The sequence below is a fragment of the Ictidomys tridecemlineatus genome, chromosome 7 (genome assembly GCF_052094955.1).
Source record: "Ictidomys tridecemlineatus isolate mIctTri1 chromosome 7, mIctTri1.hap1, whole genome shotgun sequence".
NCBI classification, from domain to species: domain Eukaryota; kingdom Metazoa; phylum Chordata; class Mammalia; order Rodentia; family Sciuridae; genus Ictidomys; species Ictidomys tridecemlineatus.
Genome location: NC_135483.1, coordinates 23074666 through 23095031, shown reverse-complemented (window position 1 = coordinate 23095031; position 20366 = coordinate 23074666). Strand labels below are relative to the sequence as shown.

Below are 20366 nucleotides of genomic sequence, written 5' to 3'. Positions count from 1 at the left end.
GGTTCCCTGGCATAGTAAGATCTCTGCTTCAATCTCTAATAAGATTCCTGCCTATAAATTAAGACTATAAATTGCCACCGTCACTTCTATCAAAATGAGTAACTCTAGAGCAAAAATTCCTAAGGATTATAGTGATACTGTTTCAAAGAAATAAAGACTAAATGCTAGAGCAACAAGAAAGAGAAAGAATCAACATACAGAGAAGAAAATCAAAATCATAGAGCACAGCATGGCAAAAAAAAAAACTTATTTTCAGAGGGCAGAGCTGGGGGTGAAGCTCAGTGGTGGAGCACTGGCCCAGCAGGTGCACGGCCCTAGATTCAATCACAAGCACCCCAACCCTGCAAAAGGCAAATTCTCAGTTATTATTGGAAAAACAATTTAACACACTGAAGAGCACAGTCTCTTGAACCAGAATGCCTGAGCTTCAATTCTTATAATGTGTGTGATTTGGAATGTTGACTGAACCTCAGTTTCCTCTTCTATAAAATGAAAATAATGTGTCTTGATGTGTCCTTGTGAACATTAACCCTCGTATTAAGTAAATAAATAGGGTTAACCAGTGTAAATCCTAAAACTAAGCAAATCCCCTCAGCTCCATGTGAATCTCCATGGGTACTCTTTCTACACAGGAGTTTCAACTGACAAATTGGTATTGGTACCATCTTTTCCATTCCCCCATGTACGTCAACCATGACGTATACCATTTTTAAAACCAAATTTATTTCCTAGAAGATTCTTTTCTTTAGGACACTTCCAAGTGGAATATGCCCAATGCCTTCTTTGCTTCAAAGGGCCTCAGTGATTGAATATATTGCAGTTTATTGCTTAATTGTTAAGCTTTACTCCCTTTTCATCAATAGTAGTTAAACCCAGAGTCTTAAAATTCTGAGCAACAAAGATAATAAGTGCTTTAGCTGTGTTTTATTTAAAGTGCTGGGAGCTGGGGAAGGTCTTGTGAGTGTATTTATCAAAGCAGTTCAGAACATGATGAATCTAGTAATACATCTAAGTCATTATTATTAGATTTAATATCCACTTATTTGGCAATCTAGAAATATTCCTGAGCCATCCCTATCCGTTCACCAAACAGATGAATACAAACATCTTTTACCCATTATTTGACTGGTACCTTTTCCCAAATATACAAGGTCCCAGGCCCCACCCAGATGGGCATTCTTTACAAAGTATCACATCTGAGGCAGGTGTCTAGGACTTCTATGTTTGCTATTTTGAAATTTCTGTCCCAGTGGACAACTCCTGACTCCAGACAGGTCTCAGCAACTCCTCAAATCTGCTCCACAGAGGAGCTCTTGATCCAACCACCACAGACAAAACCATCCATGATACAGGGGAACTGTACATGATACAGGTACTGAGGAACTGTCTGAACACAGACAACAGTGGGGTGGGTAATAAGCAAGAAGAAGGCAAAAATAGCAGAAGAAACTCTTCAGAAAGGACCTTTTATATTGAAAAGGAAAACACATTAACAGAAAAGATGGTTATAAAAACAAGCTTATAAAAATAAGCTCAATTCACATATCTTATCTTTTAAGTGTTCAAAGCACTCATACCTAGATGAACTAGGTGCTAGAGGCACTAAAGTATTAAGCCCATTTTATAGTAAAATTGGAGAATTTTTAAGTGCTTTCTTTTTTCTATCCTCTGCTGCCTAAATTTTTCACATGACATAAAAATAAATGAAATTACTGACAATATGGCAAATGAAAACATCAGGTTGGGAAAGGTCTTTGACAGGACAGAAAAGAAACCAAGGACAATAATGGTTTGCAAAACAGGCTGTGGAATACAGATTCCAAGGCCTTCTTGTCCTTCTAAACAAGAATGTCCTGGTCATCATAACTTGAGAATCTGAATTTTCAACAAGGTCCTCATGGACCAGAATCTATCTAAAAACCACATTACTAGATACATCATGATTCTAAAGGACTTGGTGAATAAAATCCAAGGCATCACCCAGCCCCTAAGGCTTTATTAATGAGGTTACTACCCCTGATCTTCAGAATCTTAAGATTTGGCTGTTAACTGCTATTCATGAAAAGAGAGTAAAAGCCGAGGATGGTGGCACAAAGAAAAGAGAGTAAAGCCAAACAATGAATCAGCAAAATGTTAAAATGCTCCATCTCTCAGGCCATTGAATACCACTAGGTGAAGCACAAAAGGTAATTTGCTACAAGGTACTCTTGAGACTTGAAGAATTCATCTCTCCTTATATTAATCCTAAATAAATGATTTAAAAGAATATTAAAAAGACAGCATTATTTTCAAAAGTTTGAAGCAATATAAAATTTTCACTAACTTATACTAACACTGAGAACAGTGCTTCTCAGCTCCAACATTCACAGGAATCACCAGGGGATCTTGTTAAAAGTCCAGATTTAGACTCTGGAAGTCTGGCTGAAGACCTGATAGTCTGCATTTATTATAAGCTCTCTGACAATGCTGATGCTCTTGGTCCCCAAACCACACCATGAGTAGGAAAATCCATGCAGTTATGATCAGAAAAAACTTCAAGATAGGTAATGACATAGCTTGCAATCAACTCTCAGTGAGTAGATAAATATGTATATATATACACATGTGTATATAGTGTGTGTGTATACATATATGTATATACACACTCAGCACTTTGCAGAACATCTCAAATGAATTTTTTTATGATGAGTGACATTATTTTACCATTTAAAGCACATACAGTATCAACCACTTCTGAGAGTCAACATTAACAGCTGTATAAATTAAAACTACAGACATGAAATTGTTAAGAACAATCCCAAACTTATTTTTTTTTAATTTCATTGTTTGAGGATAGTCTGTCTTTTTTAGTGATAAGGTCATTCATACATATTACCCACAAGTACACAAACTGCATATTTCCATCCCCGCTTCACAGATGAAGATGCTGAAGCATAGTGAGGTCAATTCACATTAAACAATATTGAGGGCAAGATATACTATTTTTACTATTGTTCATGTCTATTCTTCCATGTCTATTGTCAGTGTTTTAAACACTGAGAAGACCTTCAATACAATGCTGTACCTACAAAGATAAGACTAGATTATTACAAACCCTGATATAAGAACATTATTCAAAAATAAAAGTTCAGTCATTATGAAACTACATTAGTTTGGACTCTCCTCCAACCTATTAAATGCATTTTATTTTATCAGCATTAATATGGAAACTTCAAAGACACTCAAGGAATTTTTCCTACAGTTCCCAATGCCAACCTTAACCACACCCCATCCATAAACCCTTCCCAAATGATTCAATCCAAGAATAAATCTAGTGTCTCCTCTGGGTTACTATAAAATTTTGTCTTCACCTTAGGACTTTTTAACACATTGTCCTCTATTAAAATCTTGACTATAATCTTAATATGTAGTTATACTATTGCTGCCCCCAAATCAGGATCAAAGCTGACCCATTTTTGTATAGCACCTACCTCAAAAATGTCTGTAGAGTCACTAACTATCTGTCTAATAACCAAAGGAAGGAACAACCACAGCCTTGGTGATGTTCAGGATGCTCTATTTAATATGTAGAGTCATAATGTAGCACAGAAATATTAAGAGGTACATAGGTATTTTGCAGATGGTACGTTTTGAGTGGTACTCTGAATAAACTCTTCATTATTTACAAACTCCTAGAACTTCTGGCTACATTAAGCCAGACTAATTTGAAGACACTACAAATAGTGTATGCTTTGCATTAATTTAAATTATGTACCCTCTGCCAACTGGAGAACAAACAGTCTCCTCATGCTACCTGAGGAGAAAAGATGTCATTTTGTAGATCTTTGTATAAGCTTGCCATATTAAACAGAGGACTCCTGGTTAAACTTGAATTTTTGATAATAAATAAATTATATTTTAATGCAAGTATGTCTCATGCAAGATTTGGGACATACTTATAGTTTTGAGCAATCAGGAGATGAATCAAAAACCCTGATTAAAGAGCTAAAATATTATTTCCCTCCAGGAAAGAAATATCAAAACTATGTTAAAAAGAAAAAGACCACATTGAACTTAATTTAAATGACTTAGAATTTCTGTGAGAATAAATGTTTTATACATTATCCTACTTAATAGAATGTTCATGTGCTATTAAAAAAAAAAGAAAGAAAAAAACATCTATTCTGGACCCTTCCATGTTCTAATGTATAGTGGCACTCTGTCCTAACAGTAGCATTCCATTCATTAATAGAGATTATTATAAATTGTTTTCACAATTCATAAAGGAAGAAGGAATGCTTCCAGGTGTTGGGGGGGAACAGCTAAAAGATGCTACACATGGACTATCCTCTGATAAAAATTTCTATTTTCATAGCAAACCAGTTATGGTATATGCAAAGCACAGCTCCAAATGATGCTTTCTTTTTCCTTTAAATGTTAACTTCTAGAGATTTATGTCACCACTTGGAAAGCTCTCCCTCCAACTGCATTTCACTTTGAATAGTGTGAGCCACAGTTTTTATTCTTCAATGACGAAATGGAGCCTCAAAATAAATGAACAAATGATAGATACAATCAATTAGACTTTGAGCAATATATTTGGTAATAACATTATCAAACAATTATAGAAAATTATCACAGAAGTATGTTAAATGAAGGTTATTAAATATTTAAATGCAAACATAGCTGAGTCAACCTGACCTCTAAAAAACCTAGTCAATTTTGTAACACATACTTGACTGGTATATGAATCTGTGCATGGCATGTGACACAGCTGCCACTATAGAATGAAAGAAAGGAGATGAGAGTATCTGAAGGCCAAAGACAAAAATAGAATTATTGATGGATAATCAGATCATTCCTTTAGCAGCAGGAAATAGAATATCCAACCTTAGCAGGAGCAGTCTACAGAATATAATCTAAGAAAAACTGAAAATCTGAATAAAATTATGTTCAGTCCACGGAACTTGCATTTTTAAATTGAAATAATCTGATAATACTTCCTCACTTGCAATAATTAGATTGGGAGGAGGCTGAGGGCTTTATCGTCTAGTGTATAACACATCATTTTCCTTTTAGGATAAAAAGAAAAAAACAACTAATGTCATATCTGAAAAGTTTCAAGGTAAGATTCACTTTCAAAAGGAAGGCATCCCCTACAAAGTTTCAAAATAAAAAGGTGAGTCTTCCCATAAAATAGAAAGCAACCAAGGAATGGGAAATAATTTAGAGATATTAATATGAAACAAAAATCAGGAATAAAACTAGATAGCTGGTCTTACATAGTTTTCAGGACCTTTCTGAAATTTCTCATAAATAATGTGTACCCAAAAAGGAGGTGGCATTGCAAGCTATTCTCCTGATGGGCTAGAACATCCTTGGAAATTTCTGTGTGTCTCAACGGGAATTTTCAAATTAAAATATTATATCTATATCAAGGTATTACAGGCCACTGAGTTACTAGGCATTGTTTAAAAACACACAACACGTAACACACACAAATCTAAATGCCACCTTCACAGCCGTCACCCTTTTAGAAACCCTGTGCTAATGCTCTGTGTACTTGGCATTTTCAGATGTGTGGATAATTAAGTGTTTGTCATAAAATTCTACTTTTCCAAATTAGCAGAGCCTACACTTCATCTTCCTTCACAGAACTCTTTTAAGACAGCAAATGAGCGGTAGCTATATTAATCTGACCATCTACTGTATCCAATGTTAATTACATCAGCCTGAGTTTACATATTTTATAACTAAAAGACACGAATAACATTTAAAATTTTCAAATCTCATTCATAAATCTCCCAATGGACAAGTACTACTAAAACATATGGGCATTTTTCCACATTCTAAGCCAACAATAAATAGTTGAATATTTAGAAAGAAAGTAATTATATTATTGATTTTAAGTAGTTAGTTAATAACAAGAAATGTTGAGCATAATATATTCATATATTTGCTGGGCATGTACAGTAATAAAAATTGATGACTCAATTTTATTTTAAAATTATATCATGTAATGCTAATGACACAGAAAAACACATACACCCATATGCATTTTTATCTAGGTTAACAAACAAATTAAAAAGTGGACCATAATCATAGAATCACAGACTTGGATTTTATTTTAATAAAAATCTATATATAGCTAGACACAAGCAGAGGTTGAAGAGATGATAAAGAAAATAACAGTTCTGATATGGTTGAATATATTACATGAATATAAACACATGTATATCATAGATATAAAACTATATAAAGATGAATCTCTAGATATATGTAGCCACAGGCAAATTTTGTATATATATAATAAAAATAATATTTATGGTATAGTTGAACATATATGAACATGTATAAACATTTGTAGGATACAACTATACATAAGAATAGTTTTATCTTGCTAATTCTAGAATTTATAAAAAATGCTATCCAACTGTAAATAATCTTCATTGCTAATTTTTATTTCATTTTATTTTTTTAATTGTAGATGGACACAATACCTTTATTTTATTTGTTTATTTGTATGCAGTGCCACGGATTTAACCCACTGCTTTACACATGCTAGGCAAATGCTCTACCACTGAACCACAAAACTGGCCCTTCATTGCTTATTTTTAAGCAGCCAAAATTAAGCTCATGAAATTCATCCTGCAGTAAACTGTCAGTTATGGCAAATTAACTACTGTATAATATTCCTCTCTGTGAAATTTCTACAAATTATTTAATTAATCTGTCATGGACAGTTAGGGTTTTTTTTCACCATTTCATTTGTTTCTTTGTTCACTTTTCATTTTATTTGGTTGTTTTCTTTTTCAAAAAAATACAATTATGAACATTTTTGCACAAATATCTAGGAAAGTTAAGGATTTTCTTCTGAGGAGTAAAATGAATTTGAATATCTGATATTGTCAGAACTGCCAAATTCATTTTCTAAAAATGCACACACAAACTATTCCTAACTCTTCTAATGTTTTTTGGTCTTAAAGTCTACTTTTTCTGAAATTAATAAAGTGATTCTATTTTTTGATTAGTATTTGCTTCATGCAAATTCATCCATGCTTATCTTTTAGTTTCTAAGGTCTATGTTAATGCACTCAAAGGAAATGTTCTGTGTGATCCTATATTCCTGAAATCTGACTTCTTTTTGGCTTAAAAACTGTCAGATTGTGTAGTAGTCTGAACCTGACTGAAAAGCAGTCTCTAATTGTTTGGTGTAGAGTTTATATTTTTTAAATTTATATAAATTAGGTTTATTATTCTGTTGGTCAAATCTTTGAAATTTTGAAAAAGAATTTCTGCTTAACATTTAATAAGAGTAGCTCACCACTGAGACTGTGGTTTATTGTATTTTTTCTGTAGCTCCTCTATCAATTTTTGCTTTACCTATTTTTATTTCATGCATTTAGAACTGTAGATGGAATAAATTAAACTTATTCTTGCTCTTTGTCTTAAAGTCTATTATATGAGATTAAAAAAGCCCTCTCAACTTTCCCTTGATTTATATTATCTGGTTTAACTCAGTCTATTCTTTTCTTTCAAACTCTCCAAAGATTTGTATTTTAGGTACAATTCCATATCCTATAAACAGCAGAAGGTTGGATTTTCTTTTTTAATACTGTCTGATAATATCTTGTAAGGTGCAAGTTTCATCCACAATTCTTATTAACATTTTTGATATGTGGGCTTTTTTACCATTTTACTTCTAAAATTCTATTTGTCCAATTTTTCTCATATACCCTCTCTTTACATGCTTAAAAAGACAGACTGAATTTTACATGTGTTTTTTACTCCGCTATTCCATTTTTCTACTCTATAGCTTTGGAAACTATGTACTCATTTCCTATTCTTTCATTAGTTATCCTTAATTTTTCCAAGTATTCATAATGAGGTTCAAACTCACTAACTGCACACAATTCGAACACCTTAGATCTTAATTCTGGTCATTTTCCCTTCAAATATCCAGAGAAACATTGCTTAATACCTTAGTCTCTCTCTTTTTAACCTGCATAAATGAAGGCTATGTTTGTTTAGATGTATCAAGATCTTTCCCAAGTCTTAGGTTGTCCAACTCTTTTGCTTTTATTTTCAGAAGATAGTTTTGATAGGTAGACAGTATTAGGTTGATTTTCCCCCCCTAAAACATTTGGTAATATTCCTCCTTCTTCCTGTTTCCATCATTGCTAAAATTGGTTAACCTAATAATCTTTTTCTGAGTAGATGATCTGTTGTTTGTCTCTAGCTGCTCTTAAGGATCTGTGTTACCTGGTGTTTCAACTTTTGCCATAATGTGTTTGTTGTTAAACTTATTTGTATATATGCTGCTTAGTGTAGGCTATGTATCTGTGTATTAGTACCTTTCATCAGTTCTAGAAAATCCTTGTTTGTTTTCTCCTCAAATACTGGTTACCTATGCTCCCTTCTCTATACTATCTGCTCCTGGGATTATAATTGTCTATTGAAACATCTTATTATATTTCCATATTTTATATCTGCCTCTGATATTTTCCATCTCCTTACTCTCTCTTAAACATTGTCTAATGTCTCATTCTGATTAGCTCATTTGATCTCTATTATTTTCTAATCTTCATTTAATCTCTCTCTGTTTCAAGCTTCAATAATAATATTTCTTAAGTTAAAAAAATGCTATTTGTCTCTTTTTTGGCTCCCTGGTAATTTGTAGTTTAATTTCTTCGATCCAACTTTAATAGTTATTTTACTTCTTTAAACACTTAACTATTTATTATCTTATAACTGAAAACTCCTATATCTGAAATTGCTTTATTTCTAAATCCATCGTTTTTTGGTTTTGTTTTTCCACTGATGTCATGGAGGGTGGTTTATTTCCCTTTCCATATGATAAACTTTTTTTCTAATGGCAAGCTCATATAATATTTCATTAATCCATGGATAGCTTGTCAGTAAAAACTCAGTACTTTTCTGTAGACAAATTCAGGCTGACTTCTGCCCGAAGACAGAGGGAGACACCCAATGTGGAAACACTTTCACCACCTTCAAGGTCCCAGCTTAAAGTAAAACACAGATTTGGGCCCTAGCTCTACAGGTGACTCCAGGCTTAGTCTCTCAGCCATCTGCAGCATCAAAGTTGAAATTTTCCCCCAGTGCAACCTCACATTCCAAGTTTACTTTTTCTTCTCCTTAATCTGTGTTTAGCTCACCTCTTGGCAGAGAAGAGAAGAAGAAAAGCTTCATAGTTCCCCTGCATGTGTGGAAGCCTAACAATGCACTGCAGAGTATTTGTTATCTGGCATAGCTGTTGTGTAAGAAAATGGTTCCACTTACTCCAGCAACATAAGTTATGGCACTGAAATTTTGATGAAAATGGTAGATTTGATTCACTGTTTAATAAGAACAAAAAGACAATACATAGAGAAAGACATATCCACAAGTGGAATACAGTAATGCTATCCTACTATGAGTCTTGTATATTAAGTGCTCAAACATCTAGAATATTCCACAGCAGTAATACAGAATTTTGGTAGATGCTTCCTAACACAAATAATATGCATAAACATAAATATAACCTGAAAGATACGACAGTGATAAGGAAATGGTCTTCTGTTGTTTCATCTTCAAACTCAGGATTTAAGGAAGATGCTTGATCAAATTGTAAGCATCCAGGTGACTATTTCCTTTCACATCCCTTGGGCCTCCACTGCTGTTCAGCTTTGAGGAAAGTTTCCTTACACTTCCTCCTCCTGAGTTTCGACTCCTGAAATGGTGAGTCTCCAAATTTAAATATTTCCAAAAGAACTCACCAACGGATTAAACTACTCAGCACCTTAAAGGTTCTTGGGTGAGCAAAATTACATCAGGATTTAAAAATAAGTATAAGGGTAGTTTAATGCCCTCAGGACATGTGCTGTTTAATTTCTTAGCAAATAAAATGCTGAGAGGTTGATTAAATTTGAAATGAGCAGACAACTGTCCTTTGACATGGAACCCTAGTTCCTCAATAGCATCCAAGACCATAATTGTGAAAGATTAAAATGTAGCACCTTGGAGATCTCAGCTCATTCTAACTCCTGTGAAGTAAAATGCTCATGGGAAATTCATTTGCATACAGACATTCACTAAGCATCTATTAGACATGCTGGCAGTGTTAAACTGTGCAGACACGGTGGGAAGCAAGAACAGAATAGTCTCTTCTTCCAGAGCTTACTTTCATCACTGAATATTAACTAAATCCTGACATAATCAACAGTATTTTTATTCACATTTATATTTGGGGGGGAGATTATTTTCTTTATCTAAAGCATATGGAAACTAAGTTTTCTCTGACAATGGTTTTACCTTCCTGGAGAAAAGACACTGGTTCAAATCATATGATAACTAGCTATATTAGTATGGGGGGAGAGGGACTAATATTTTTTTAAAAGTCATGAGATCTCTTCAAAAATGCCTCCCTTTTCAAAGAAAGAAGGGATTATCTGATTTTTACATCACTTAACAAATATACCTGCAAAATATGCACATACTCACCCATTCTCACACATCCACGCCAGCAAAGCTCAGAAAGAAGCTGATGTCTGCTAGCCCCAGAAATAAATTAGCATGCAGCTAACATCAGAGGAGCCAGAAACACTCATTGCAAGTGTGAACACATATTTGATTGCAGGACTGTGTCTTTCCTAGGGCTGACCTTATAAATTAAACAGTGTAAATCTCAAGTAAGTGTTTTCTGAACATTTTGATTCACTGTGAACATTAGGATGCCCTTCAAATTAACATCTAACATTATTAGTCTATTGTTGGACATGAACTGCTTCATTACTGATGACTGAAAAGACACCCTCACTGGCACTCATGCACAACTCCAAAAAAGAATGGAAAGGCCTGATTAAAATTTTGGAATGTAAAAATTGAAATGCTAGGTTTTTAATTTAGGATATTGGATCTACATATGGAAAAAGCACTTAAAATGGTAAATAAAATTCTTTACTTTGGTGCCAAGATGCTTAATAACATACTAAGTAAAATCTGAACACCAGGTATCTCCAGAGCTTTGCCAAACTAGTGCCTACTTATAACCAAGACTTAGTTTTAACGCACCTTTCTCAGGAAAGCACTTTCTATCCACATTGAGCTACACTGTTATTACGGTCATTTCAAACATAGGGCTTGTAGTTCATCTTTTATGATACTCATCACTCAAAATGATCTGCAAAGTGCTGCCTTCCCTGCTGAACTGTAAGGTCCATGAGGCCACTGTGTGGTTGACTCCTGTACAGCCAACCAATGTCTGACTGGCACATGCACATTCTAAAAATTAATTAAGGCATGGATACATAAATGAAATAAAGACATGTAACCTGAGCACATCTCTAGAAGGTATGAAAAGTTAACCAGGAAAGTTGATGCTTATAAAGAGAATAAAGTCAAAGTAAAATAAAACACAAATGTACCCTCCTCTACCTACGAACTTGAAATAATTGAGTTTTACCTGCTCAGAGGAGCAAGTGCACGTCCAAAATCACACATGCTACAAAACACTCACCTTGACAATCAAGATTATTGTCCATTTTTTTCAAAGTGAGAAGAATGTCCAATCTCATTTTAAGGATAAAATGAACCACACGTTCTCAAATTGATTGTTTCCCAGTTGGAATAAAGAATAAAATATATTCTAACAGAACCTTTCATTTGGGAGCTGTTCCATCAACAATTATAGGATAAGAAGTCATATTAGAAAGGACAAATAAAGAGAGTATGGTCAATAAGTAAATTTAGGGGCTGGGGTTGTGGCTCAACAGTAGCGCGCTCACCTAGCACATGCAAGGTCCTGGGTTCGATTCTCAACACCACATAAAAATAAGTAAACAAAATAAAGGTATTGTGTCCAACTACATCTAAAAAATAAATATTTAAGATTTAAAGAAAAAGTAAATTAGCAGCATTGTATCGTAAGCATCACTGAGAATTTTAAAATATACTCAGTAAATGGTATAAAACAGATATGAAACAGGAGTACAAGTAACCAAATTAAAATCAAAGGGCACGACATCTAGAAATGTATTTTGTGAGATTCTATAAATTATCTCTAAATCGATCATGTCCTGCAACTTCCAAGCCATCAGACTCACTCCCTGGCCTCTTGTTATTTTCCTGGTACTTTGCCCCCCTGTATGGATTACCTGTAGTGTCGGGAAATCTCTTCTTCCACCTGGGTAATAAAATCACATTTGGTACATGAGTGTTCTTTGCTTTCCTTGATAGCCTGCTGCCCATCTGATCCTTGCAGATGATTTGCTTCCTGTTTGACATCGGAGGCTTGGGACTCATGCACAGTCTCATAGTGAAAGAGGAGCACATCTACATCAGGGGTAGAGAAGGGACACTGGTGGCACTGGTGTTTGACCCTCGAGCTTCCAGCTGCCCCAGGAGACAGGTGCAACAGCAAGAGTGCACAGTGGGAACAATTACTTTTTCTACAAGCAAACGGATAAGTAATTTCTCCAAGGTGCTTTTCTGGGCTGCAAAGGCCTCGGGGACAGAATGGACAGTGTTTAATGGTACACTTGTGAATGTTATGGAGCTGTTGGTAATGGCGCAAAAGCGGCCCCACTACAATGACATCGGGGCCATGGCTTTTGGAATATCTAAAGTCGCAGAACTGACAATTATAGCTTGTTACCATATTATCCTCTGCTCCCTTGCTGGAGAAGTCCTTCTTTTTAGCTCCACTTGAGCCCTTGTCTGCCTTGGTCATTGGTTCTCCTTCTGCACTTTTGGCTAGATCATTCTGATTAATGACAGAGCCCCTGGAAAGCTTATCATTCAATTCTGGATTAAGGCCGCCTGACTGCACTGCTGCATGCTGCTTGCCATAATGTTCTAGCAGTTTAATGGAGCTAGATGACTCACAGCTGAAACTACAAAATTTACACCAGTAGTAACTGGTGGCCTCTGTACCATTTTGTCTCGAGGAATCAAGGGGCTTGATGGGCACTGAGTAGCCAACAGGAGTGTCATCTCCCGCTTTGACTGTTATCTTGTCCTGCCACTTTCCCAAGTCTCCAGAATCACTGGATCGAAGTGTAGGGATGGTTTTGTTAGAGTTTTTCTCAGAAGGTTTTGCACCCTCAGAGGAGGGGAGAGAAGCTTTTATTTTGTTCGGGTGCGTCTGAAGAAAATGCTGTTCTAGTTCAGTGGATGAGTTGCCCATATAAGTGAAATTGCAGAATTTACAGCGGAAATACTTGGTGTTTCCTTGGCAATCTGGTGTTTTCCGTCCGATGCCAATGAATGTTCCACCTGAAGTGACCTAAAGTATAGAAAAGATGGATGTTACTTTACACATATCATTAATTCATGAGTTCTCTACAGGCAGGTGGGGGTGGGGACTGCAAGGTAATCTACATTAAAACAAATAAAATAGTGCTCCTAGTTTCTATGAAATCACTTAAATAATCAGAGCCAAAGAAATTCCCTCTCCATTTCTCAAGCTTCCCTCTGAGGGGTTCATTTTGCTTAATATTTTAGGCCAAAGTAGCAGACGAAAGTAAATAATAAAAGCACCATAACGAATTCAAAAGATTTAATAATATATACCTAGAAAAACTTAGAAAAACATTTTCTACTGAGTATGTTTCACTACTCCCTCCTTCAAATCACAGTCCTGCAGAAGCATCAAAATCACAGGGGGTTTCTTTACACAAAGCTAAGGCTTGCTGTCAAAACCAGAGGCAGTTGCTCAGAGATTACTCAACACAGATGTTCTCCAAGGAAATCTTCTGTTCAGTTTCTACAGCAATGAGGCTGCAGGCAAAGATGAGGTCTATCTGTTTGGTAAAACAGGATTCTAAAATGACCACACAAAATGGCTCATAATGGAAGCTCATGCATGCACAATGAAACTAAACATAAAAGGAAGAGAGTAGGCAGGAAATCGTGGTGAAGGAGGATCCATGTAAAGAGCTTCAAATTGTTCTCAACCAAAGACAAATGAAAAGAAGAAAATCTTCCTGGACCTTACTTGATTAATGCTTTGCCTCATAGAAAATGGCTCCCAGCAACTCCTATGAGTGGATCATGGGGATGTTCCAATGCCAAAATAAGATAATTCCCCCATAAAAGTCACTACTACTCTGCTTTCTTTCCCAAAGTTGAAATTGCACAGTACTGGGGCTATGCAGGCCTTCAAAGGGCACTCACAGTTCCTCCCTTCACAGTGTGTACCCTCAACAGGCAGCCTGATTGAGTGCCATCCCTGAGCAGCCAGGATGCATGGTTTAAAATAAAACTTTTGACTGAAATACTCCAAAAAGTGAGATATTTTCCTTTCCAAATATCTGTGGATTTAAAATTTTTTTTTCCAGCAACCAGATGTAATATATAAATCGAGTGGCATAATCATGGTCTGCCTTCTTCAACAGCTGCTCAAAAATGACATGTGTGATCGCTGCTCATATCCAAATTGCTCCCCGAGAAAAGTCTCAAGCATCTCAAAATCAAATAAAGGCACTACTTAAAATGCAAATAATATTCTTTAACGCACTGAGAGACACCTTTGTACCTCTACTGTATGGAACTAAGACTGAAGTCACCATTCACTGCTTAAAGAGAGGCATGATCTTGATCTAGTTACTTAATCTCTCTGGCCAACAGCTTCCTCAATTAGGGCAACCTCTAAATTTATGTTCAGTATTACAGTTCTAGGAAATGTGCATTAACTCATAAACAGCCTGACACTGGTTATACATTAAGATAAGAGTTTATGAAGGTCTCTCACTGCCTTCAATCAAAGGATGATAATGGTTCACTTCAGACCATGTCTATATCTACAGCACAAGCCCACAGATTTCCATTTGTTGATAGCAGAGCATTATTTAACCAGAAAGCTAAGAATGAGCATCCTCTCAGGCAGCAACTTGACAGTCAAGAGTGTAAGAGATGTCAAAGCCAGACACTAGAGGATACAGTCTAGAACATTCTAACCTAGCACTTAAGTGCCCAAAGTAACTAAAACTTGTACTGAAATAAATGAATCATATGTCAAAATTTCTACATGCATTTCTCAATTCACTGGAGGTGAGGAGAACCTGATTTTCAAAAAATCAAAATACTTATATGGGATACTATCACCAGGTACTCTGTTCAGACAGTTACACCTGAATCCAAAGGGGTAACTCATTTTTTTCTTTAACACAGGCAGAGAAAAAGAAAGTGTGCAAAATTTGAGATTAAAGTTTTCTTGTTATAGCTACTATATTGCTTCAGAGTTCCTGTGCTTCCCTATAAAATGCTTTAAACGTCTGTTTGTACAACTAAGATTCCCAAGAAATCACCACATATCATCACTATTTCTTTGATTTTGCAATCTTTAAGCCTCATGTGCTCTGACCACAAGTACATTTCTCCTACAACGGGATGAACAGACTAACTAGAGGGGAAGTGGCAAAGTCATTCAGTGATAAACTCACACACTTGGTATGACTAGTATTCTCAGATAAATGAAAATATTAAATTCTGCTGTTAGTAAGCTAATGCTCTGTTTATATTCCTTCTGAGACTGCAGGAAGAATGTTATTAATATTTGGAAGGAAGTAAGGGCTCAGTACATATTGGTTAAATGAATAGATGAATTACTTAAGGGAGATGTAAGCACAGGTGGAAATCTCTCACCAAGAATAGTAATTCATGGCACCATTATCACTGACTTGACCTGATTGATGTCTATGGACCCATTCCAGAAAATACAAACTACATCTTTCACCCAAAAGCAAATGAATATAGAGCCACCTGAATATAAATTAATGTTATATAAAAACATTCAATATAACTAATAAGCATGAAAAAGAACAGATTTTAAATTGCTTCTCACTGAGGACTATGACCACATTTTATTCTATTTTAACCCAAGTTTTAATTTTTTTCCTTCCATGTAGTATTTTCCATGGTTTTCATCTATAATTTATTTACATACATCTTTAAATAGAACTATTTCACTAAAGAAGAGAAAAATATTAAAAGATTGGCTTTTTTTCAAGGTCTTTAACTCAATTTAATTCTATACTCCTTATAATATGTGGCAAAAACCAGTAACAATAATATCTAAAAGAATATGTCAAGGGGAAATATTTTAAAAGCTTCAGAACTCTTAAAATGACACTTTAGCACATGTACTTATTTTCAATGCGGGAAAAGACTATTTGTTTGAACTAAACACAAACCTTTCCTCAGATGTGGTTCATTTTCAAGTACTATAATTGATAGCAACAGAGACAATTATGAGGTACTAATTTAAGAGGACTTGAGGTTATGGGCTGATAGTCAAAAAAGTAAAACCTTCAAAATAAAAAGCTATGTAATCCCAGCAACTCAGGAGTCTAAAGCAGGAGGATTGCAAGTTCGAGGCCAACCTCAGCAACTTAGTTAGGCTCTAGTAACTTGGCAAAAACCTGTCTCAAAATAAAAAATAAAAAATGGCTGGGGATATAGTTCAGTATCAAAATGGCCCTATATTAAATCCCCAAAGTACTAAAAATAAATAATAAAAAGCTAAGTTGTTAAAGAAAAACTCCAAATACTGAACTCTCAAATAACTTGAAGAAATCTGTAACATGATCTTGGCTGAAAATAACTATAATCAGAATTAATCTACTAATACACATAGGAATGTTTTTTCAGGTATAGTGCTTCGAAAATACATTCCAGACTAGAGTGTGCTTTGGTGATATACTTTTGATGGAGAATAAATGTTTAAAAATTTCAATAACAAATCTAATTATATAGCAATCATCTCATTCTTATGCCATTCATGGCTTATTCTGGCAGCCTATTCCTGGCAGCATCACTATAATAGATCCAGTACACACCTTTCTCATTTAAATTTATAAAAGACAACCAATCAGAGGTCATTTAAAGTGATACATGGAGCACATTTAAAAGAAAAGTGCTGCATATTTTTCGTTATGCATATTTTTATAATTGGCTCTCATGGATTACAGCAAAAAACAGTTTATCCTAAAATGGTTTTCTCATTTTCCTGAGTATACCTCTAGTTACTCTATCATTACCTATTATCAGATATCAGATATCAATGTATCCTAAAGTCAGTCTCAATAATCTGGAAGCCAATTTATGAGAAAAGACTCTCAAAAGAATGCAGCACGAGGCGGATTAGGCTGGGTGCATGGTACATGCCCAGTTCTCCTGCCTCCAACTGGCTATCAGAGGCCCAAGCGAAGATCCAGAAGAACTGCATTCTAAAGAACTTTAGAACTGTGTTCTAAAGAGGATCTCGACAGGAAGACAGTCTGATCTTGATGATGTGGAACACACTTCCATGGGAAAGGTTCTGCGCTACACCCTTACTACCTACAAGCACTAGTAATTCAAAACGAAATGACACAGCACAAAAAGCGCCCAGATGAACAGATGATAATGGCAGTGTCTGGATTAGAGACAGAGTGGGTTCATGAAAACAGAAAAAAAAGCACCTAACCCAACTGATGCAGGGAATACCTGACCCATGAACACATGAGTTGATACCAATCATGGGAAGGCATCTCAGGTAAAGGAAATAATATGAATAAAAGCAGAAATGAAAGAGAAATAATTCAAGTTGTTCTTAGGAAATGCTGACTACTGAAACATTGAATATTAAATCTTGCTATGTGATGGTACTCACTAAGTAGTAACACAGATGTGGCTCGCCTGACTATTATCCCTTGCAGAATAAAGAATTTGGAAGAGTAATGTATTACTGAAGGGACTATAATTAATTATACAATTATAATTAGATGATAGGTAGTCTTTTTTTTCTAAAATAGACCGATACTTCCTATAAAATCCAAGAAGACTGATCCATAGATAGGATTTTTAAAAAGTTAAAAAAGAAAAAAGGATAAAGAAGAAGACAGTAGGAATGAAAAGAGGGACAAAGGAAAGGAAGGAGAGAAAAGGAAGAAGAAAAGAGAATAGAAAGAAAAAAGAAAACCACAGAAATCAGGACTTGATAAACATGAGGAATGACAGTAAGAGAACAAAGGACAGCATCAGAAAGATATCCAGGGCAACTCAAGACTTCCTGCCTGCCCGAATTTAAAGTGGAAGTATGGAAGAAAGGAGGCAAAAGAATTTTGGGTAGGTGGGGTGGGGGGCGCTGACTGTAGCTCAGTGGAAGAGTGCTCATCTAGCCTGTGTGAGGCACTGGGTTCGATCCTCAGCACCATACAAAAATAAATAAATAAAATAGAGGCAGTGTCCATCTACAACTAATACGTACACACACACACATATATAAGTTGTCTTGGGGAACTTCACTTTTACCTATGTTGACTTTGAGGTGGCAGCGGAATACCAAGGCAAAGCTCCCCATCAGCTGGAAAAACAGGTCTTAGAACAAACCATCATTTATTATAGGATTCCCAAATATGTCACTGGACACATGAAAGAATTCAGGTGTTCTTTAATCTAACATCAACAGGTCATCTAAATATGAAAGGAGAAAGGTAGACAGGTGGACTATTTGAATTCTCAAGCTCCTCACTGATCCCCACATTGATCTCACTTTCAGAACCCAGTGAAATCACACAGCTCCAAGCACAGTGGGGGTGTGCAGCACACTGAAATTAGATACTCTAAAGGCATCCTGGTTTGCTCTCTGCCTCCACACCCATCCCTGCTCTTAACATAGGCAGAGGATAAAACCTTAATTACACAGCCTTGGAGAACATAAATGGGAGCTGGGTGCATCTTCTTGGCACTTAATCTTCATAGAAAAAAAAAAAACCTAAAGTGAGCCTAGAAACTAGAAGAGCAGAAAACAACTCTCAGATCATCTAATAGATCAAAAATACCTAAAACAAAGTCCTCTAAATAAGGGGAATATGAAATAAACTACACATAGGCATAAAAAGCCCCTTAACTGGGGGGTAAAACAATGCATTTCCAATTGAATAAATTAAAATTTTCCCCTTACTCTATCAGAGACTAGTTTTTGTAGTAAAAGTACCAGTGAAAATTAATCACAGCAATTTTTAAAAGACCAATCAACGCATTTAATTTTCTTTCTGGTGATTTTAATTATAAGCCTAGTAAATTCCAATAAGGTAGTATTATGCTATCCAGATTAGATAACAGATGACCTCAAAGAAATCACAAATGCCCACACATTCCATGTAATTCAGCATATGCTTCAAACAGCTTTCTACCTGCAGCAACCTCGGCTCAAATCAGGAAGGCTGTATATCACAGGGGTCCTTAAGACAGGCTCCTGGACCCACGCTCCCTGGTTTATAGCCTATCCACCCTGGTCTACACCTCGTCTTCGCTGCTTGTGCAATTCCATGATCTTGGGCATGTTACTTCAATCCCTCTATGCCTTTGTGTTTCTTCTTTTTAAAAAACAAACAGTGTCAACGTCAAGGTTTTTATGAAGATGAATTAATGAAGGCACATAAAGATCTCAGAGCCACATATGCATCTAAGGCTCTTAATAAATGTTAGCTATTATCTGATGTAACTCCAAACTGGAAAATATATAGAAGATACGCGATTTCTAATTAGGTAAAGTGAAAAATAAACGAAATATGGATCAAAAGTATCTAAGTGAAAAATAAATTTTACATTTGATTTTCAATTAAACATTTGTCGAATATTCTGAAAATACACTGCATTTGCTTGGAACTCTGGAATCAAGTGATGAAGAATTATATGGTCTAATGATTCTCGGAACTAAACTCCACAAAGGAAATCAGAAAATGAAAGGGAACTGCTCTTTGCCTTTTGCTCTCTCTCCAAACTTTCCTGGGGTTGGCGCACCAGTTGTGTATCTGTGTTTCCAACAGCTGCAAGTATGCTGTAATTACAATGACCCGAGAAATAAAAGGCACTGAATAATCTGCTGACTTGATATGGTTAGCAAAACAGGCCATTTGAGAGATAAAACTTTTATTAAGAGTTGAATAATGCTAAATTTGATTGGCTGTACTGATAGCCATGATTTTTTTTTCTTCTAAACATTCTGCCTAGAGAAAAACACTGATATTCTAGAAAACAATCCATGTTCTTTAACTGATAACAAATAAAGTAAAAATCTAAGAGACCTTCCTATCTATCATACCAACTCTCATTATAAAGCTAAATGGGAGATTTAACTGTGGAGCAGGTAAAGGGATTAGTTAAGATGGTCCACTACTCCTCCCCGGGTGGCTACATTATCCAGCTCGGCCATCGCCACTGATGAAAATAACCTGGTAAATGCCATAATTTTGCTTTGCTTTATGGCCTTGGGGTGAGCATATGTTTTATTTTGCACACTTTATTACTTGTTAAAGAGACACAGTCCTGAAAATAAGCATGGGTTCTATGCCAAACATTCTGCACTCTATAGACAGTCTGAATTGATTAAAGTCTCATTCACC

The 20366-nt window shown here is 35.5% G+C and overlaps 1 protein-coding gene across 6 annotated transcripts in view; it reads right to left on the bottom strand.

Moving 5' to 3' along the window:
* Trps1 (transcriptional repressor GATA binding 1) overlaps nt 1-20366 on the bottom strand; it is a 239394-nt gene that overhangs the window by 168956 nt on the left and 50072 nt on the right. For all 6 annotated transcript variants that reach the window (XM_013357335.4, XM_078016767.1, XM_078016769.1 and 3 more), the window contains one exon: nt 12132-13261. In XM_013357335.4, coding sequence (XP_013212789.2) covers nt 12132-13261 — 1130 coding nt within the window. The remainder of the gene's footprint in view (nt 1-12131; nt 13262-20366) is intronic.